The sequence below is a fragment of the Aulonocara sp. 'chitande type north' Nkhata Bay genome, linkage group LG23 (genome assembly GCF_057382095.1).
Source record: "Aulonocara sp. 'chitande type north' Nkhata Bay isolate Kocher_YH1m ecotype deep benthic linkage group LG23, A_spYH_male_GT1.1, whole genome shotgun sequence".
In the NCBI taxonomy this organism is placed as follows: Eukaryota; Metazoa; Chordata; class Actinopteri; order Cichliformes; family Cichlidae; genus Aulonocara; species Aulonocara sp. 'chitande type north' Nkhata Bay.
In genome coordinates, this window is record NC_141365.1 from 6,431,905 (window position 1) to 6,454,864 (window position 22,960).

General features: G+C 41.7%; 1 protein-coding gene across 7 annotated transcripts in view; it reads left to right on the plus strand.

Annotated features, from left to right (window-relative positions):
- elavl4 (ELAV like neuron-specific RNA binding protein 4) overlaps positions 1-22,960 on the plus strand; it is an 80,910-nt gene that overhangs the window by 51,927 nt on the left and 6,023 nt on the right. For 6 of the 7 annotated variants that reach the window (XM_086281552.1, XM_086281546.1, XM_086281550.1 and 3 more), the window contains 3 exons: positions 3,966-4,118; positions 14,871-15,106; positions 21,527-21,565. In XM_086281552.1, the coding sequence (XP_086137678.1) occupies positions 3,966-4,118; positions 14,871-15,106; positions 21,527-21,565 (428 nt within the window). Of the gene's footprint in view, positions 1-3,965; positions 4,120-14,870; positions 15,107-21,526; positions 21,566-22,960 lie in introns of all 7 variants that reach the window. The other variant, XM_086281545.1, reaches the window with a different exon arrangement.

Sequence of the window (22,960 nt, forward strand, 5' to 3'; positions counted from 1 at the left end):
CATAAAGCTGCACTTTCTTTTTGCCTTATAGTCTGATTTGTCATAACTTCTCCGTTTTGTGGTAAGCTTTTCTTTGGCTGTCACTTCTTCACCCTGACCTGTCTTATTTGGCTCAGCAGAAGTAAAATATATATATCCTGCTGCTTTTACACACGCACTCACATAAGCTCAGCGATTCTCTGCGCGATCAACCTCTCACATGTTTAAGCTTGCTGCGGGAGATTTCACTTGTCATGTTTGCATAGTAAGCTAACGATTAATAAGACGATGTCAGAGGAATTGGTGCACAAATTATCATCACTCACAGATCAGTGCTGTCGCTCTCTATACACAGTTCGCACGATTGCAAAGTGAAAGCAAAAAACAAGCGCAAATTCAAACGCGATTTCAATATGTCACATATTGACAGTGGCTCACCGATGCCAATGACATAATTACCCAGCTACATTTCTGAAAGAATGCAAAAGCATTGACATATATTTTTCCTTCCTACAATAGCCCGACGGGCAGGGCAGAGATAGATTTTGGTAGCCCGACTGAAAAAAATCGCTAGCCCCAGGACGTCGGGCTAGCGATTTTGCGAGCCCTGTATCTGATTGAGGAATCACTCATCTTTGGAAAAGAGAGTTTATTACAGAGAAATGGCTCTTACCAAAATAAAAGCTATACTATCCGCTTCTTCTGGGCTATATTCTCAGCAGCATAAGGAGAATCATGTGCTAACAGCTGTCTAAATGACTCGGCTAAAGTTAGTAGCATGCTTGTTGTTTTTGTCTTTGCACTAGGATGATGTCGGCGTAAATGTGCAGTCATATTCGTTGTGTTCCCACTAGTGCTTTCAGGTTAATCTCGTTGAAATGACCTTAACACCACAACACGACAAATCTCCGTTAACGAGCTACTGCCGATCGCCCCGTGCATGGGGCTAGACGGCCAACACGTTAACGAGCTAACTGCGCTAACACACTAGTTCCCACCCATGTAATTGAGCATTGCATGGCACATCCAACATACTGTTTTACTTTAGTCCATGACTCGCTTACCTTCAGGGTCATACGTCACATGAAAACCAAAATAATTCCAAACGCCAGATCTGAATGAGGGTGGGGGAGGTCCATGTTGCAAGGAGAGCTTAACTTCTGTCTTGCTAGCTTGCCCCGCGCTCTTCCTTCTGACTATGCTGTCTGTGTTGAGCGCTCAGTGGATCTGCGCTCGACAGTGCAGCCTAGGCGGAGTAGTCGAACGCAGATTCACTGAGCGCTCAACACAGACAGCATCGTCAGAAGGAAAGTTGATAAAATAAATTACAAATGTTGTATTGTTCGATACATATGCGTACCGAACCGAAAGCACTGTATCGAACGGTTCAATATCGATACGAATATCGTTGCACCCCTAATGTTTACGGGTTGATGTGTCCACGTCTGTATTTTTGCGTGTGTTCCACATGAGCTGCGCTCGTAGCAGGGCTCTCTGAGAGACATGACTACCTAAAAACCAGAGTGCAAGCTTGTGTGTGCGACTGCACAAATCCCCATCAGAGGAGCACCGCCCTTCAAAGTGGCTTTCACTATCAGCTAGTCCAAACAGTTGTTACTTTATTGTAAATCCCTTATTTCTTTCACTTTTTTCCTCCCTAGCTTTGTTGCGTATTAGCTCTTTTTAAGGTTCCTCCAGCACTGTTTTGTAAAAGTAGTAATAAATATTCAAATCATTTGTTAAGTAAGAGGATCTTTAAAGACTTTTAAAGATTTTTAAAAGGAATTTGCATGCCTTTTAAAAAATGCATGCATATACCATCTTGTGTCTACGATTTATAAGACGAACTGATGAATCAAGTTACAGTTTGCTAGTATTAAAAATACTGCAAGCTGAATATTGTGTTTTCACAACATTCATAATATTCTCATAGATAGAGGCTTTTTTTTCCAAATTGAGAAATGCAGTTATACAATAGAACATCGAGGAAAGCTGAAAATATATAATATGATTTTGATTATTAATACTGCAACAGACAGTTTGCCAGGTAGACTCATGAACCACAGTCGTGCATTTGAATCTGACTAACGTGCCTGTTTGTTCATCAGAGATGCTTTTTGAATCTCACACAGTGCGTCGTGCTTTTAAGTAAAAACAAGCTTTTTCCCAATTTTAAAAAATGGGTAGAAGTTGAATTTTGTTTACACAGTGTGCATTTTGTGAAGTCTTTTATTATAGCAGTTTGAGTTCACAGATTTTCACTCTCACACTCTCACGACACAAGAGGTTGCCTCAAGTGGTTCGTGAGATAAAGGCGGCCTTCATAATGACAGAAGACAACCCTGCATCTCTGTCTAGCGCTATCTCTTTTTCACACTTCATTTCCTCCCTCCCACTACTCTCTTTCCCTGCTTTCTCTCTCCACAACAGACTGAAAAACCCTAAAGGTAACAAGGTAAATTAAAAGGCAGCGCGGTAATTCTAAAATTAAGTTTGTCGCTCTTTCATGTCACACCCTTCCCACTCTCTGCCACTACACTACTAAGGAAACGCTTGGCCCAGAGATTCACATGGTCTCGGGTGACATGTCTCTGCGAAGCGTCTTCGAGTTGGTTTCGCTGCCGCTGTTTCCTTCACCATGACACCTCAGATTTGTCAGCAAAGGCTGCGACACAGCTTTCCTAGCGAGGTGTGAGGGGAAGCAGAAAGCCAAAGGTGAAAGGAGCTGACAGTGACATGCATGCACATAATCTGAGACACATTTATACTCCCTTTAATCTTCACACTTACAGTTTTTCTAACTTTCTTGCACACGCCACTTCTGCGTCAGACACGCAGCGCACCACACTTGTACACAATACCGCTTACAGCTTGAGGAGGTGTTGATGGATAAGACATCTGGAGTTGGCTGACAAGGAGAGAAAATGAGGGAGAGCTGTACAGAGGAGAAAAAGAGGAGCAGAAAAAAAGAGGCAGAATCTGGAAGAGCGAGAAAGAGGAAGGAAGCAGACTGAAAATATTCAGGCAGCGGAAAGGAGAGAGATGCAGACGGAGAGAGGAAGACAGAGGAGAGGCTAAAGACGAAGATGTGCGGCAGGTTTTTAAGAAGTGAGACACGGGGAAAGCCAGCTGTTCCCAATCTTATTCTCTCACTGTAAGAGTTCAGAAGGATTTCCGTGCTGTTGCTCAAGGATATGACTGCATATATCCACAATATTTGCCTGACTTTAACCTTATTTGATGACTTATGTCTCCACATGTCAGAGGTAATGAAAGTACTGCAAGGGAAAGCTGCTCCAGTCAGCAGCGGTAGTAATGGGATTTACACAACTTTCACCGCTGCGGGTCGACAAATGAAGATGGTGTTGAAGTTCACTGGTGGAGAACTTGTGGCGGGAGCTGCGCAGCACAGTTATTCAATTCCAGGAATTAGATATAACATTTACAAATAGCATCTTTAGGGAATGCTATTGCATTCACTAAAAAGTCTAATGAAAACTGATGCCTGCCACCAAAACATGTTGGCTCTAGCCTTTTTTATTCATTCATATTTTCACCCAGAACAGCATCAGCAGCGTGGTTTTGTCTTGTAGTTATGTATTGGACAAAGTCAGAATCCTCTTCTCCTGGTTGCCTGAGCTGCCTTTTCAAAGTAAAACACCTGTGGTTTCTACTCTGGGGAGCAAAGTTTCCATCTCCTTCTGCAAAGACTGGGGGAGGCATGATGTGTTATCTCTCCAGTGTTCTAAGCAGCTAAATCTTTTCCTAACAATGATAATCCCTAAGGCAAGGTGTACTCAGAAAACGCAGTCACATTTTCCTCCCTGTGGATCCAGTGATCCGCATCCTTGCCCATCCACAACACACGCACATAAAAGCCTCGCACCTCTAACGCTATAATCTTGTTTATGATTTTTATGCGTAATAAAGCAGCAAAGCTCTAATTTATTTATAAAAGCCCTTACACTGTGTTCTTTTCCCCAAAGGTGTCATATGCGCGACCCAGCTCAGCCTCCATCCGTGACGCTAACCTCTATGTGAGCGGCCTGCCCAAGACCATGACCCAGAAGGAGCTGGAGCAGCTCTTCTCCCAGTACGGACGCATCATCACCTCCCGTATCCTTGTCGACCAGGTCACAGGTATCCATGGGGCAGCACCTCCTCTCCCTTTCACTTTAACACCGAGGCACATGAACCCATTATAAATTGATACTCTCTTGTTTATGTGGAAGTTTACAGAATTTCCCCATTGCCTCGTCATTGCCTTCTCTATTTTTAGGGAAAATAGCAACCGTTCATGCTTTATTCTAAAAACATTTTTGTGTCACATTTCACTCGACAGTGTGACCAGATTCAGGAATACTGAAACAGCATAGCTCGATGTTTTTCATTATTTATTTCAGTCACCAGTGGACAAATCAAATAAAAGTCCTGTGGTTGCAGTTATGAGGTGCTGTGCAGTCAGTCTGCACCGTTCAGATAATAATGTAATTTCCAGAGGAAGCTTCATGCCATTTAAGCTGGTGTTGTCATGTTTTCCTGTGATTGGCACACCAGTGCAATGACAGCATCGATGTGACCGAAGAGAGCATTTATTAATTTGCATTTTGCGCTTCTTTACGTTCATAAAAAAATGTTGTGCAGATACCCAAAACCCTTTTGAACTTGTGAAAGAGTCACAGAAATCTGAATCAATTAATCAAAATAAAGTCTTGAAAGAAGAATCTTTTTCTACAGCTGTTCCCAAACACGATGACATGTGTCATAACTTTTTTTAAATTCAGCAAATTCAACAAAAATTCCAACTACAGGACTTTATAAGATAATTTTTTAGTACAAGTGAAAAATGTTCTCATGCAGCTCAAATTAGTAAGAAACTGTTAATTAAAGTAATGTGAGTCATGTTATGCTGTGCAAATGTGCGAAAAATATTTTGATTTCGGTCGTACTTCCAGCTCTAGTGAGTAAGTGACCATAAGAGGTAATTTTTCTGCGTGTGACCCCTGCTTGGGATGCCACTGCGAAAATAGTAATTACATGAGGGCATGAATTGCATAGTCTCATGCTCAGTTACACATTCCACTACATCCAGAACGCAGGAATGAATCACATCACCCCATTGTATTGCAGAAGAACCCCTCCAGCATTTCTCTTAGATCCATTTCAGGATGTGTGTGTGTGCCTACGGGCTCCAACCTGCTCCAGTGTTATTTGCAATGTGTACTGATGAAGCAGAAAAGGAGCAGCATGCTGTAAGCCACACTCATTTGCCTAAGCAGAATAAATCACTGCTGGCAGTGAAGTCCACGCCTGTCTGTATGCACTGAGCACAGGAGGAGAGGGGAAAGCAGAGGAAGTGAACACAAAGGATCGGAGAAAAGGAGAATGAGAAAGTGCAGATGAGGACGGAGGAGGTAGAAAAAAAGAGGATGAGCAGAGACGGGGAAGGAAAAGGAATGTGAAGTGAGAGGAAGCAGAGAGAACACTATGAGGATGGAAACGGAAGTTAAAGGTGGAAGAGATACACCGCCTCATCCATAAACACTCAGATGATGGGGCAAATTTCTTGGCCATCTCTTAACTAACAGACCTGTCACACCACCGTCCACTTTAAAGCCAGGGGAGTCCCTGTAAAACACCACACGGCTGCACAGCAAGGCGACATCTGCTTAGTAACAGCCAAATGTGTGTTTGCTCAGGACACATGCCATCGTTAAAACAACTCTCAGTGCATTCGCTGAAGGCTAGGTTCACAAGAGGCTAAATTAATTATTGTAATCACTCTTGTCTAGCACAGGATCAGTTTAAAAGTTGACCGCTTAGCATGTTCAAATGTAATGCTGCAACAGTCAAAAAGGAAAGTACAGCCTCTTTAAAATCTAAGGTTTTACATATCAGGGCATAATAAAACCTTGCAGTCATTAGCTGTACCTAAAATAAAATAAATACAACATCAGATTAACAACAAAATATGGGATATTACATTTAGTCATCCATTTAGTTAACAAAGACTAGATGTAATAGCAGAGTGAAAAACTAAGTCCACACTTAGAGGGTAAGTAACAGACAGGTGCTGCTAATCAAATGCACTTGATTAATCTATCATCAGCAAGTGTGAGCACCTCTATAAAAGCAGCAGTTTGGGCAGTTTGCTGGTCTGGAGAAGGATGCCAAGAAGGAAACACATTAGCAATGATCTTAGAGAAGCGATTGTTGCTGACCATCTGCAAAGGGTTCTTAGAGCTTTTCCAAAACCAAAGTCAAACCAGCCAAAGTCCATCATTATAAAGTGAGAATGATTATTCATAAGTGGAAAACATTCAAGACAGTTGCCGATCTGTTCGGGTGTGGATGTTCCAGCAAATTCACACCATGGTCAGGGCATGCAATGCTCTGCACAAACCCAAGAGCCACATCTCAGACTTTACAGACCTCAGTTAGCATGTTAAATGTTCAATGTCCATGGCAGTGAAATTTGAAAAGACTGAACAAGTATGGGTTGTTTGAAGTTGTTGGCGGGAGAAAGCATCTCCTCTCTAAAGACTGGAACAATGTGCTTCAGACAGACAAGAGCAACATGGAGATGTTTGGCCATAATAATTAGCTCAAAGGGGGAATGATTAGGGTTTGTTTTCCAGTCGCTGACTGTGTATTCCTCTGTATACAAAGTATTCTAGAGTCAAATGTGAGGCCATCATTCTAACAGCTAAAGCTCAGCCAAAATTGAGTAATGCAACAGGGCAGTGATCCCCAAAACAAAAGCAAATCTGCACCAGAAAAAAGAATCAAGGTGTGCCAGTGGCGCAGGTCTCACCTAGTGAGACCTGCACTAGGTCCCAGCCTGATTGAAATGCTGTGGCGGGACTTTAAGAGAGCTGTGCATGAACAAATGCCTGCAAATAAGTTCTCCACAACAATGTGAGAGACTGAGAACGTCATACAGAGAAGGATTTTAAAACTTGAACCATGCTGCATACTTCTTCTGCATTTTTGTTCAGCAATTAATGACACGGTGTAATATGTCATGTGTTTTTGTTCAGCTGAGGTTGTATTTGCCTAAGTCTCTAAGTCCTGATGAGATCTCGATGTTTTATTATGTCCTGTAAAGTTCGTTCTTTTTTTGCATGTTTGTTCAGTACAGTAGTTTGAGGAATATCCCATTCCTCTCTCCTGCACAGTCCCTTTTTTCACACATTGGATGAAAAAATCTAATTAGACCCCAGACTGAATCTTTTTTTAATGATGCCTGGAAAACTGGCTGTTGTGTTTGACAGAAGGCGATGCTGACATCACTCGTCTGGAAAAGAATATCAGAGCTAATCGGACAATTTAAGGCAAACAAGCTATGCTTATCCGCATCGTGTACAAGATGAATATAGTACAGTAAATGAAGACTGGGAAAACAATCCTCACATGCACTCGTGTAAAAGTTATATTGGTCAGCACACACAGAGAGCAGGAGGTGGGTTTTTTTAGTCTGTGAACACCCTCACTTACAATAATTGCTATCCTAACTACTGCCCTGGCCACCTGCCTCACAATTGAAATAGACACGTACTATATATGCACACACAGACACAAAGATTATGTGTGAGAGAGATGTTCTTCAAGGTGGCCCCAGAGGGTTAAGGATCAGCAGGAGAAATGTTAATGATTAATTAGATGTTAGAGTTGCTGGTGATTAAAAACATGGAGGACTTTAGAAGGGCCCTGAGACTAGTATGCTGGCATCATTGACTCATCTTTTTCTTCTCTCTGTTACTGTACAGGCATACGCATACACCCACCCACACACTCACTGCCATTAAAGAGAGAAATGGGCTGCAAATTAAAACTCTCCTGTGACTGCCAAAATGTAAGTACAGAACAAGAAAGAGGAGAGACTCAGAAAGGCAGCGAAGGAGCGAGAGGGATAGAGATTTGTGCTTGGTGTCAGACTGCTTTTTGGTTCAATGAGTGGATCGCTGTCCTGTTAGCCAGCCGCAGGATGTCCTGATGTCGGTTTTGTCACGGTGACACCTCAAAAAAAAGTCCTCAAAACTTTAGTCTTCCTGGCTTTAGGGGCATATTGATAGAGCGTCGTTACAGTGCAGCACCTTGAAGTCTCGGTGCAGGTCGACAGTGAATTATCAGCGTTTTTCTAAAATTCAATTCACTCAGTGATTCACTCTTTCTGCTAAACCGGGGATGGATTTGAAACACACCCTTACCCTGCTGATGTAAACTACATCAGAGAGATGCTGCATAGAGCTGCTGAAGTAACGAATGTTCTGCAGTGACCATCGGCAGATGGGCTGATGATCTCCAGCTCCTGCTCAGCTAAATTGGGAACATGAAGTCTGTTCTGTAAATGACCCTCCTCATCAACAGGATGCACCCTGCAGTCACTCTTCTGTTCTTGAAGACATGAAGGAACTTTAACACTGTTAGCATCATTCGTGGACAGAGATGGCTGAAGCAAAATTCACCAAAACTGGCAAATTGCCCCAAAGACTCAGGGCACGAACGCAACATTGACTCGACAAGGGTATCTCTCCATCTCTCCCCCTTCCTCTGTCTATCGATTTCTTCTGAATGGATAAGCATATTGTCTCTTTATCAGCCCGCATAGCGCCAGATTCCCCCTCCCGCCTTTCTGTCTAACCTTCGGGGAAGGCGGTCAGGCCGTGATTTTATGTTCTGACAGCTGATTTGAGCTAGCCTCAAACACACCAATCTGAAACACATGCAATATCGGAGACCTCTTTGGTTCAATAGCTGGCTATTCTTAGGTCTTCATCTCATATGCACACAGAGGTCAATGCTTACCTGATCAATGACTGCAAATACAATTGATCCGGAGACACAGCTTTTTCAAATGACAGCCCTAATGTGAAACTAAATTGCTGCTCTTTGTGTGTAAGGACCGACTGTAAAAAGGCTGATGCCACATTTCCCTTTGTGTGGGATGGAAGGAGGTAATGGAGAAAAGATTCCCATGGTAACAAGTAGCAAGCATTAATTCTGTCATATAACTCGTGATGGGGATTGCCTGTGATACTAATAGGTGCATCTTGCACGCACAATGAAATTATATGTAATATTTAGTGAAAGTTGCATGATAGGCAGCAAAAAGAAGCATTAAACTGAGAATGTATAAAAGCTTTTTTCGACAGGCAGCATCACAAATATGCAATGCTAGAGTTGAAATTAGGTTTATGGAGGTATTAAAAGTCTGACCACGTTCAGTGTGCATAATGCTGCACAGAACAGGACCTGTTTAGCCAAAATTATATTTTAATCAGAGCTATTTTCGTTTTACCTGAAACACCCTTTTTGCCGGTGACTTTGGAAAGGAAGCCAGAAAGAGTGCAGTTGTTGCCCCCTGTAAGGTGACATTTTTAGATCAGAAAAAGAGAGAAAAAACAACAACAAGAGAAACAAGAAAGATTTAATTTTATTGTCTCACAATTTGTGATCAGACGGGCTCAACCGTTTTGAAAATGCGCTCCCAGAAGGTCATAACCGAACGTTTTTATGTTTTCAGATGCATAGATGTGATGCGTGGAATTACTCTGCAGCAGTCTGGAGTTGGTTGCTCATGATATAAACACAGTACTCGCGGTGCATATGCTTAAAATGCTTTAGCGCAGCCCATTTCTATTTAGAAGCTGCAGACCGAACACATAATATATTTCCCCTGCTGCCATTAGATCGCTGTAAGCATTTAGTCAACTGGAGAAAAGCTTTTAGAGCTGTTGTTGATGTGGGGAGTGATAAAAGCCATCAAGTAACCTAGAGTACAAACTTGCTTTACACTGGCGTCATCTCTGCAGTTAGATTGAACTTGTAATTTTGGTCTTGATTTAAATGTAAATATTAATTTGTGGTCTTCAGCTTTATTCTGTAGTTTGCAGTTACAGCCTAAACTTCAGCTTTGCTTGTCTTTCCAGTCAGTGCCTCATTTGCGAGGAGGACGACTGCTTAGTTCCCATTTTTGATCCGTTCTTCTCATACCTGTTGTAATGCACAAGTAAATATAGTACTTGTGCATTACAACAATACCTTTTTTCCTCAAAGGAGCTGCCCTTTCTCTGCACAGTTAGTATGTTCTCTCCTCTACTGACTTGAATAATGAATGTTCCTCTACAGACTGACACCACACTGATTCCCTGTTCTCTGTCTGTCCAATAGCAGAGAACAGAACGGTCAAGGTGATATGAGCAGAGAGCTTCTTCCTGTAGATGGGATGACTGCAGCCTTGACTCACGCTATCATCTCACATCTCTCTGCCTCGAGTTTGTTTTTCCTGTAATCTTTCGAGTGCGTTCCATCTCTGTGATAGTCGACACACACGCACACAAAACCACATATAGATATGCACATCAATACATGCGTACGCACACACCAGACAGATGGTTGGAGCTCTGCTCTGACAGAGGCCAAATCACAGGGCACCTCCACTCTTCAAAGTCTCTGAGCCTCTCTTCTCACTGCTTTTTTAAATGCCATCTGTACCCAGGCAAACTAATGCTACTTAAAACAAGGACATTGCATTTTTTTTCCCTGCCTCTAATTAGAAGCCAGTAGGAAGTTTCTTTCTGTCTCTGCCATATTAAAAATCTCTTGGAAAGGCAAGTCTAATAATTTGATACTCTTGGCACACAATTGTACGTCAAATAAAAATAAAAGGAGGGGAGATGGGAAAACAGAACACTGGAAAACAACAAGATTTTGCGTATGCATGCGAGCACTGGTGCATGCATCTGCCAGAGTGGGCCTGCTTACAAGAATACATTGTGCTAGATGGATGTGTGTGAGAGACAGAGAGCTAGAGAAAGAGAGAGAAATTCTGTATGTGTGTGTGTGTGTTTCATTATCCAGCAGCCAGGTTTCTCACCTCACTTTTTTCTGGTCCCTCAGAGGAGCAGTCATTTCTCTCTGTCAGTCAGTCAGTGTTTGGGGAAATGATAGTGGGTTTTAGAGAAAGAGTGGCTTTGTTTGGGAAGGAGCAAGCAAGAATAGCACTGTTTCCTTTCATCATCATCCTTTTTCTGTCACCTCCTAACATTCTCCTCTATTACCTTTTCTCCTTTTGTCCTTTCCTTCCTTACTTCTCATCCCCCCCTCTTTCCCTTTCTCCTTTTCATTCCGGTCTTGCCCATCCCCACGCCAAGCGCTCGCTTCTCATCCCCCATCCTCACTCCTTCTGTTTCCCCCTCCCCGGACTGAGGCAGCGTGTTATTAGTAAGGCAGCCAATGTGCCTGTCGGTGTGTGTTAGAGAGAGATAAGCACAGGTAGAGAGAGTTACATAAGCCTCTGTTGATTACTGTGGAGGAGAGGGAGAGCAAAAAAAGAGAGTAAGAGGTGAGAGAGAGTGAGAAAGACCGATTGGTATACCTTAGTAAGTACATTGTGCTCTAATGTTGCCTGTATGGCTGGCTGGTGGGTGATAAGTAGGCCTAGGCTTCTGGGGCTGGTTGAAAGGACAGTCATTAGGTTGGACTTCGTAGACTGGCAGCTTGCTTCATAGATTGCGAGTTTGTTTTTGTTACTCTGTTTAACCGGAGACAAATAAACCTTTCTCAAGGTTTATTACATTAATATGGCATGACAGAGTGGTAAAAACAGAACAGGTGCATGGATTTAAGAAGCTGTTTTTATCTTTCTTAAAAATACCTGCATTGTTTTTCAAGGCTCGTTATATTCTACCAATTTTCACCAAGGAGCAAAACCGGTAAAGAAGCAATGCTGCTACGTATTATCTGCAGCTTGTTCGCCAGTATTCTCTACAAAAGTTAACATTTTAACGATCCGTGCTATTTGATTGGATCGTCTTTCTTTCCTATCATAAACACGGGCATTGTATTTTATTTTGACCAAATCCTAAATGTGCCATACTGCTGCAGTAAGTACTAACTAGCTTTCCAGCATGTATTAATCAATTGCTGAATATAATCCCCAACAATTACAATCTTTTAGTCCTCTCTTAGTAACACTTTCTAAAAACTGCAGAGCTCTGCTGTTTTAGGAAAATGCTCAGTGCTTTATTATATATTTGTGACGCAAACCCTGGAAGAAATGGGCTTGGGGCTCTGTGTCACAGTCGGGGTGGGAAGGTTGAAAGCTACAAGAGACTTTGGGTATTTTTTAATTAAATTTTCTGAAATAAGGAAATCAGAGAAATGTAATCTTTATCATTTCACGAGGCGGTGGAGATCTAACAGATGTTGAAGTGAAGGCGGTCTCACTGCAACAGTAATTGGATTCAGAATGCATTTCACATATTGACACCCCAATGGGATGTTGGGTGAACTTCGTGACGCGGCAGTACTATCACTATTAGACGCACTGAGGAATTATGAGAACTCTAAATTTTAAGGCTTGTCAATATTTTTGCTGTGAATGTCGCAAAACCCATTCATTCTGTTTCATTACATGATCTGTGAGCATTCTTGACTGAACAGAGCCAACAGGCACAAGTACAGCATGTGCACACATTTTGCTCAGTAGAATTATGGGTGATGAGGTTTCCTGCCAACCAACCTTTCTCACCTACTTACAATGCTACTGTGCAACCTCAAGGACAAGAGAAGCTGGTGCATACATAAAACAAACAGAATACACACACACACACAAATCTTTTCTCTGTCTCGCTCTCATATAAACACTGCGGTTTGGTCACGCTCCATCGAAAATGGTCATGGACACCTCCAGTCCTCTTTCCGCACTTCATTCTTAATAGCACCTCTTCAAGTCATCACATAAGTATGTGCGTGCACACGTGAATGGGTGTTTGTGTGTTTGTGTCGGGCCTTCATCTGTATGCCAAGCGTTTGTCTGGAGACCCTCCAGCAAGAACCGGCTTAGAAGGAGCTCAAGGCCAAACAAGTGTGAGGATTAAAGGACGAATAGTCCTCTCTTCTGCACTCATCTCAGTGGAGGAAGTGAATGAGCAGTGCTCTCGTCTTTCTTAACTACCGCTGAGGTGCCCTTGAGCAAGGCTCTCGGAGTTGCCAAGCGCCTTATAGAAAAGTAGGGTTATTGCAGTTATCAAAGTAAACTAAGGCATTGGGGATATTTAAATGCCCAGCGTCCATTAGCGAAAAACTGTTATTTACTATACCTCAGAAACAAACGCACTGTTCCCCACTTTTCACACAACATATGCATGAAAACAACTGTAATATGTAAAGAAAGCTGTAGGAACAACAGAGGCTGTTGTTTACACTATGTACATCCCATTAGAATTGCTCGTTTTCCTGCTTCTATCAAGCTAATTAAAATGTGCAGGTACAGAGTTGGCACAAATGGAAATAAGGGAAGAGAATTTGTGAAAGGCTGTCTGGGGAGAGGGAGGTAGAAAGGTTAAAAAATGAGAATTTAAAAAAACATTTTTATGAAGTAAGAGTTAATGAGTTCAACCACCAGACATAAAGAAAATGCTGTGGTTCAAATCGGTAAAGACTCTGAGGTAAGAGGTTTCTTTGTGTATAAGTTCTAAAGTCAGAAAGTTGTTGCTTATATAGTTAAAAAAAAAACTTTTCAGAAAAAGTAAACAAATTATGTTAGACTACAGAGAGCAAATTAGTTTTGAAAATTATTTTTATATTGCCATTCTTTCACAAGTCATGTTTCTGCTGCTGCAAAAGGACACTGATCACCACAGTTTGCAGTAATTGAGCTCCTTTTGTTGTGGTGACAGTTAAGAAAATACTTCCAGCACGGTATTTGAAAGAGGCAAGAAAATTGCAGAGAATATGCAAATCAGTTACCTGAAGAAAAATAAAAATAGAGAAAGAGACAGAGAGAGAGGGAAAAGCACAATGCTGTAAATCCAGAGTACAGTCACATTTATGTATTGGTTTAAATGTTTAAACTGGATTTCACCTTATTAGAAGATAAGTAATTTTTAATGAATGGTTTGCTTTCGTAGAGCGTTTTTATCTTTCTGCTTGGCTGGAAAGTAAATAACCTTCTGGTGCTCGTCTTTGGAGAAAAGAAAAGAACAAAAGGAGTGAGATGGTCAAGGTGCTTAACAGAATGAGAATTCAGGGGAGCGAGTACCATGAGACGAGCCAACAGGAAGTAGCGGGCTGGCATGAACAAAATGTGGAATAACAATAAGGAGTGCCTTTTAAGTGTGTGAGAGAGACTGCACACAATGATGCTCATACACAACATTCCCCTCTTCCTTACTTCCTCTCTTTTATTCAGCCTCAGTCACATAGACATGCCTGTGTGCACACAGTATTATGTAAATAGTCTCTTCGGCAGAGTGCTGCTGTCACTGTGCGAGCATCCTCTGGGCCATGCAGGCAGCCTCATTAAAACAAGGCACAGCATCCGTTAATAGATACACATATGTACACATATACGCATGTACATGTACACGTATAGAGATGCACACTTCTTAATACGCACAATGCACCAGTAAAGGACCCACCAGGGGAGCTTCCCTAAATGTTCCTCTCAGGTGGCAGTCAAAAATATCGCCACGGAAACAGCTCAAATGTCACGGAGAGCGGTGCATGAGGAGGGCGTGCAGGGGTGACTGCGACTGGAATGAGCGTAAGAAAAGACGTGACTTTGTGGCTTTAAACACCCTCTGGGTCAGTGCCACAGTGTGTGTAGCTGGTGTGTATGTGTGGGTATGGCTGTATTTGTGTTACTGTTAGAGTACAAAGCCATTTGCATTAAAAATACTTTACAATTTATTACTTTTTTTGCTTCTTTTACACTGTGGAGCATGATGTCATTGTTTATTTGTGTGGGATCTTTAAATAGGAGTAATCATGTGCAAAAGTAAGAGTGCTACTCAGCAGCACAGACATCTTTTAAATATATAGACAGTAAACCTTTGTCTGATACCTGTAAAGTAAAAGGGGCCCCTGTTTGTTTCTGATCTGCTGGCCCCGCAGGTGGCTCCAGAGGTGTTGGCTTTATCCGCTTTGATAAGAGGATAGAGGCTGAGGAGGCCATCAAGGGCCTGAATGGCCAGAAGCCATCGGGCGCTGCCGAGCCTATAACGGTCAAATTCGCCAACAACCCCAGCCAGAAGACCAGCCAAGCTCTTCTGTCACAACTCTACCAGTCACCTAATCGCCGATACCCTGGCCCCCTTCACCACCAGGCTCAGAGGTTCAGGTGAGTACAGGGGCAGGAGGACGACAGAGGAGAAGGTGGGGAGGGGAGGCTTTTAGGCAGTTTCGACACAATCGTTACTTATATCTCTATATGTGATGTGTCTAATGCAGAGTTTCCAAACCTTTGGCGCTGACCCAGTATTAAATCTTTACTATTAATTTGACGAGCCCAGGAAATTTCCAGTTGAAGTGGAGTGGCTGGTCCACTGTTCAGTAATTTTGAAAGCAGCCTTGCAGACAGTAGGTTGTCCTTGAACAGCCAGTATGAGCAGCCTGATTTTTTTGTCAGAGACATCGCGTAATGAGCCATTTGGAGTGCGCCTGGTTCCAAAAGTAAACGTCTTTCTCAGACCATTTCCCAGTCTCATTTAATTAACGTGATTATGTTACATGAGTCACTGTTGGAGCACTATTAAGGACGGACGCAAGATGCTCCAAAGTACAAAAGAGCAACAGCAGCATTATAAAAGACCTTTTTAATGAAAATCCGAAAGGATCCAAATGTGTCCACATAAGAACGCAAGTTTGATGTTATCTACAACCTTGTATGAACTCAAATTAATTCACTTTCAGTTAAACTTCAGGTAAATTTTTGAAACAATTGGAAGCCTGAGACAGCGGGCATCTGCTATAAAGTGATGAAAAGCACAATTTCTTAGAAAGAAAGCTAATTTAAAGTGATAGCTATAACATAACAGCATCATGATCTTGTTGCAGAGTCTTTTGTATCTAATTTGACCAAAAAAATGCATTAAAAGAAAAAGTAATAATAAAATAACAGGATTTCAGAGACTGAAACATACTTCCTAGAACCAGTGGCACCTCCTCCTTCCAGGCTCTTTTTCAGAGATGTTTTAAAGTAGCAAATTGAAAACAAAGTGTAGACATAAGATAATCAACAACATGATTGGGCCATCTGCTCACAAGGTTGGGAATCTCAAGTTGAATGTCATCTGCTTATGTAGAAATTAAGGAAAACAAGTAAAGTATTTACTAGAAAGCTTCACAAACAGCCATGCTTTGTGTATCGCACAATCTGAAACTAAAATAATTTGATTTAATGTTTACTGATCAGCTATCAGTCTTAAACTTCATACAGATTTTTCTTGGTCAACGTGAAACTCAGTGCATTCAATTTAGGAAACATGTCTACTCCAAACAACAGGCCTGATTTGGAAAACACGCACCAAGTGTCCATCATTATACAAAGTTAGATACCTCATTGGCCATTGCTTTATGTAGCCGTTATATGTCCGTGTGTCCGAGGACTGCAGCCTTTTGCCAAAATGATTGTTTGCAATGCAATCAGGTGTTATAATTATTCGTGCTCTCTGGATCAGGTGTTACCCTACATTTAGAAATTTAGGTGTCATATTTGTGGTTTGACATGTCTGAAAGGGCATGAATTTCATTTCGTGAAATTCAGTTTGCCATGCAGCGAGCAAAGATTAACTTTCCAGATACTCTTATTCATATCAGTCTGCTCAGCTTTTGCAAGTGCTATAAGGCCGACTGCTCTGCTCTGTTTTTAAAATTGTATTTCTTTAATTGTTTTATTAATGAAGTAGGAAGGTATTTTTTTGTTCTACACACTTAAGTCATGATAAGTACATCAAGTCACTTCCTCCATGTCCACAGGCTGGACAGTTACCATTAAACAAACCATACTGCAGATATTGTTAATCTTAAATTAGAATAGAATATGAGTATGTTGTTGCAGTAACATATATGCTAAAGAATTGTGAACACTTGGGCTCTATAGCATTGTGATGCCGTGGTTAGCACTGTTGCCAGAGGGTCAAATCCCTACTGGGGATGCACCAAAAATTAGCCGACCCCCTTTGAGCAAGCACCTGGCAACAGTGGGAATGAAAAACTCCCTTTTAGCAGGATGTAACCTCCGACACAACCAAGCTCAGGGAGGGGCGGTCATCTTCCATGACCAGTTGGGTGTGGCGGGTGGAAAACAGGACAAAAAACACACTGTAGAAGAGAGGCAGAGATTAATAATAAAGTTTGAATGCTGTCTCCAGGTCCTTTAGCTTCCTCCCACATTCCAACGACATGCATGGGTTAGACAAGGTGTTTCGAATATTGCTGGGTTTTTACCATGTAAAGCACTTTGAGGCAACTGTTGTTGTGAATTTCTCACTATATAAATAAAACTGAACTAAACTGATGGACTGGCTCTAGCTCCCTTCGACCTTGAGTTGAATAAGTGGAAGAAGATGAGAAAGAGTCAGAGGTTTCCTGTCTTTGATAAGCTTCATTCTTTTCAACTTTACACACGCTTGAGTAACAGTTGGACATGTTGAATGCGATTCAGTATCGAGTATCATGTTTAATTTCTCACACCTTTAACGAAGCAGATTTTATGAAAACGGGTTCAGAATTAAGTCATTTCTATAGTTTGTTTACTAGCAGATCCTGACTGGTCCAGCATGAGAACTACCCAGACACACATCAAATCACAAACACAATATCTGTGTTTCTATATCTATGGTAACACTTATATTCAGAGAGCATGAGTCACCCCAGTGTCTGTGTTACAACAATGCTGCACTTTCTCTCCTGTGAACAGTCATTTGGCAAAAGCATCCTCTGAACAACAGGTGTGAGCATTGCACCTGGTGCAGGTGTCCGTAAGTCAGCGAGAGCTCTGCGTGGGTCCACCCAGATCAGAGAGGAACTGTTCATAAGAGACTGTGGGGTTCTGTCATTCACAACTACATGTTTCCCCTCATTTCATCATGCTGCCATCGTGTCGATGCTTCCAGGCATATTCAGGCCTGGGCAAAAACACATATTAGGAATATCTTTTTTTTTTCCCATAATTTTTGCAAAACAAAAAGATACATTTTTACTGTTAGGTATTGTCCTTTAATTTTACACTCATTCTGCACGATGTTGTCCACTGTTTTGGACCGAAAGCTATCACCCCTACCAGACATGAAAGACATGAAATACTATAAATACTGCATGAGTCTGTGACTGCATTACAAGCTGACATTATTCAAGAGACTGAGGCCTTAAATCCAGTCAGCAGAGGGCCAGTTAAAACAAATCATTACAAAATGAATATCAGGATTTAAATTTTAACCCCATTTCAGCTTCCCAAAATTAATGTTATCTTCATGTCTTTAAAAAATGTTTTTGCCCAGGTCAGTAATCTTAACACCAAGTTAATATACAGTAGTTCGTACACTGTGTGGCATCCTACCCAGTCATATGCTGTCATTAAAGACCCAAACATCATCATATTATGGCACCTAGAGGTAGTTTGAGCGTACTCCTTAAGCTCAAGTTACCTTTCACCTGAGTAACCAATAAGAAAACAGAAACATCACACTATCATATTATCCAACAAGAATGTTTTAGAACTGAAGACAGAATATGTGCTTACACAATTTCCTCTCTTTCAATAACACTAAGCCGGTCGTGCTGTTTACTCTCCATCAAAGTCAGAGCTTGGAAGGTATTTTTCTTCTGGAGCAGCTTCCCTGGTGTGACACCTGAGCGATGTAGCGTGGCTGTGTGTCTGTGATACGCCAAGCCAATTTACAGGCTCTGCAGGAGAGCTGTCGCTTCTCATCACAACTCACAACCACAGTACACTTCCTTACCGTGTCCCTGTGTTCCTGCTCTCTGCTCCCGAGCCCTTTGCTAAAATCCTTAACACTTAAAAGTTATAAATGGGGTTGATATGTGTGGTTTCCAATTTTTTAACAAAATTTAAGAAGGACTAAGGATGAAAAACTGCATTTATTCAGAGCCGATCTCTTGTTTTGCTTACTTCCAACTATTTTTGAAGTTAGACACATTTTATGTGCACCTAGCAACGAGTACTGGAAATAAAATCCACCATAGATGCTAAAGTTGTTTTAGATAGTAAGAATGTTGTTTAGGAGACCCAAGTTTTTAATAAATCGTCTTGGCACAGTACAATCCTGCTGCAGCGATAATTACATCTGTCCTGTGTGAGTAAATCATGTGGGCCTGCCGTAACGCAAGCTAATGTATAATGTGCTCGTACGGTCCCTCTCCAAGACGGCAAACATAATCGACTCAAGCACAATACGCGAAGCCCTAGATCCCCGCTTGCTTCCAATCCTCTGTCGTTAACTAATGGTACTAATTAGCAAATTAGCCTTATTATATCCAGGGCAGGAGCCAATTTTAATTGAACAGATTTTTGTTTCAAAAAGGAAAAGACAAAAACGCCCATTCCACCATTAACATGCATTGACAGACAGCACAAAAGCCCTATTGTTTGCATCCAGCTTGGAGAGGCAGCGTGAAAAGCTGGCAGAGTGTTTGCGTGGCGAGCTTGCATCAGTGTGGATTCGTACATGTTTGAGAGAAAGGAGAGCGAGAGAGTGTGTTAGCAGCAGGTTGTTTTGTTGTGGCCCAACGGCCCATCGGCCAGCAGATGTCTTCATGCTCCCGAGCCTGGAGCGCCTCTCCTCTGAGCATCCTCTCCAATTGACTCATTTACCCACAAAGCAGGCTGCTCGTTCCCTCCCCACGTAATGAGCTAATTACTGTTTTAATGATTCCGTATATCCTTTTCTCCACTTTTGTTCTTTGTTTTAGGGCTGCTTTTGTACTGCTTGGTAATTTTAAGTGAGAACAGTGCTACAGTGCAGACACACCATGAAGCCAAGCAATAAGCAGGTCTATCATTTACCCAGAAGGTTTATGTAAACTGTGAAAAGGTTATGTAATTTACCTCCAATGAGGGGTTTCAATGTAGGTCACCACATTATCAATTTATTTACAAAATTGAGCAGTTCCCTCAGAAGATTATGTCTTGAAATTAATTTGTGAAATTAATATTTTTGAACACAGGTTAGTACAATGTTGCAGTGTTTTTCATTTATAAGAGAATTAGCTACAATTACCTGGCATCCTGGTGTTAAATTGTCCCTGATTAGAAGATTACTAATCTGTTATCTCTAACAGGCAGAGTAAATTTCATTTAACCTGATTAATACAAATAGTACTGTGATTATTATTATTAATATGCAAGATATTTACTACAAGGCTGCACAACTGCTTAAATAATCAGGATGTGTGTGTGTGATATAGGCTATATTTCAAGGCAGTGATAACGTTGCCTTGAAATATAGATTATTGAAATTTAACATTCTTTAAAATGTGCACCGCATAGAAGATTGTGTGCCTGTGTGAGTTCCTGTTTTTGCAAGGAAGCAAGAGAAAAGGAGAAACAACCCTGACAGTCGAGTCAAAGTCAGAGAGTTTGTAGTGTTTTCAAGAGGAACGAGGCGTCGCTGGCCAGCTGTTGCTCAATAAGCCGTTGCCCCTGTCCATTAGGCCAGAGGAGTTAATAAGACATGAGACAGGCCAGACCCAAGTGAGGAATGAAGGTCATTGAGTCACTAAGCAGGCTGCATCCATCCAAGAGGGCCAACGTTTCATACAGCCCACAGGTTTCCGAAGCCCAGCTCACAGACAGACACACAAAGCCTGCCTGGTTCTTAAACAACACACAAATAGTAGTTCACCCCAGATGACTGCAATGGCTGTAGCTCGCAGGCAGAAATTATTACGAAAGCAGAACATCTCCCCAAATCTAACCCTTTTAGACAGAGCACACCCTCTGACTAACACGCTGCCATTCCACCCGACCTGTTAGCACTTAACAGGTTGACCCCAGCCACAAAGACAGCATTCACAATTTCACGCTTAGTTTAACATTCAGTTGTGCTTTTGTGTTTTCCCATCGCATAGAAACACGACTAATCATCGTCACCTCTCTCGCTCACCATCGTTCAAATGCCAAACCATTACACTGACAGAACTCTTGATCATTTCCTGCCATCTCAAGTGTTCTCTTAATCGAGTTAACACAAATTCAGGAGCGTAGAACCTGAAAATAAATTCTCATTTACCTCCATCGTAATAAACCATCGATGTGGTGTCATAAATTGTATGGATACCCACATGCAAGATTACGATTTGCAATTGTGTAGCATTGCGGCTAGGCTATCATACTAGTATGGCCTAGAGCAATGCTGTGCTAACACACTGCCTGCCCTTAGTGTTATGTGTGCAACTGTAATCCTGAACTGTGACCAGTCAACTGCTGTGTAAGAATTAAATGGTCGCACCTACAGTAATATTAACGTGCCCGATTGCAGGGCTACGATGAGGCCTACGAAGAAGCTCAGTGGGCGACTGAGCGAGTGCAGAGCATACTGATTGTACTGTAGATTCACTGATTAACTGATGATAGCATTTTCTGGTGGGGCTCCTCAGTGTAATGGACCAACTATAGATGGGTTTGTTTGTTCTTGAGTGAGGAGGGCCATGCAGTTCCTGCAGGGACTTAACATTAGTTCCATTGAGTGAGTCGACCATCTGCCCACCATTAACCCCAGAACCCTCCTTCTCTTTACAGGCTGGACAATTTGCTTAATATGGCCTATGGCGTAAAGAGGTAATTAAAAACTTCACCCAATGCCAGATGTCCATGTTGACTCAGTGATTTTTCAATATCCTTTTTTCCTGTTTGTTTTTATTATTTATTTTTTATTATTTTTTTCCTTGCATTTTTGCAATCACTTTGCATTTGCAAATTTGTTCAAGGTCAACTGCATTCTTGGTTCTTTGATTTGTTTGTATGTTTTTCCCCCGTCAGCTTCAGTTGGCTTTAAAACCTTCCCAACCACTCAAAGTGTAAAAAAAAAAAAAAACCCAATCAGCCTTGTTTTCAGTGGTGATGAATTTGCTTTGTTTTGATTATGAAAGTGCTGGTGTTGTTTGGATTGTTTTGGGTTGTTTCAACAGATTTTGTTCTCTGGTGTAAAACTTCTCATTTCTAGGTGTGTTGGTTTTATTTCTACTGGATTCAGGTTCTCCTGCCTTGTCGCCATAAATCTAGAGCTTGGTCTCCCTTTAGGGTCAAATTTTAAATTTGTCACTGTGAATGTATGTTAGAATCAAACATTTTGTCAGTCAGATACAACCTATGACAAAATAAAAATTTTGCACACATTCTTGGTAGTGCTAATAGAATTCAAGAAAAGTTTAGCTAGGACTTCTGATAAGGCTAGATGAACCTGGATCCCTGCTGGAAACAGGAAATGCTGTTTCACTGCAGACAGTTCCAGCTTTGCTCAGCACTGCTCTGCTCAAACTCCTTTCCTTCGCCTCCATGTTTCATTTTGCTTTCTCACCAGCATAGGTGTTACATAACCCAGAGCAGCAGCCACTGTGGTGATAGATGTTCCATGTGCTGACGGTGGCACCTTGCATGTTGCAAGCACAGGGGGCATCATCAGTCAGTCAGCTTAGAAACTCAAACAGAACCCAAGGTTTAGCTCGAGAGATATTTTCTCTTTGCAAGTTCCTCTAAAAACCTGTAATTTTGCCAAACAAGATCATGTTTTTGCAGAATAACACTCTCATAGTGATGCAATATGACATTCAAAGGTTTAACGCTCTCCAGTAAGCACTTTACCCTCAACCCGAGTCTTTACATCATTTTATTAAAAGGTGAAAATAGGTGTCTGATTTAGCGGTCCTGATTGCAAAGCATGTCATCAAGTTGCAAGTGTTTTTCAGTGATCTGGGGCTATTTTTTGAAAGGAAAGAGAAGGAAAGTGTTAAGAGCTGGAAATGGTTTAGCGTTAGAAAGGACAGAATAGATATCTGGTCAGCTACACAGTTGCTATGCAACCCGTGGTCTGGTCTGTAACATTGGTTAGTGCTCGGTCCCACTCTGGTGGGTATGCTTGCATACACGCTTACACCCATACGCACACATACATACAGGCACACTCATTTCCACCTTCACAAATCCAGTGTAAGCTAGCCTTCATTTAGCCAGAAA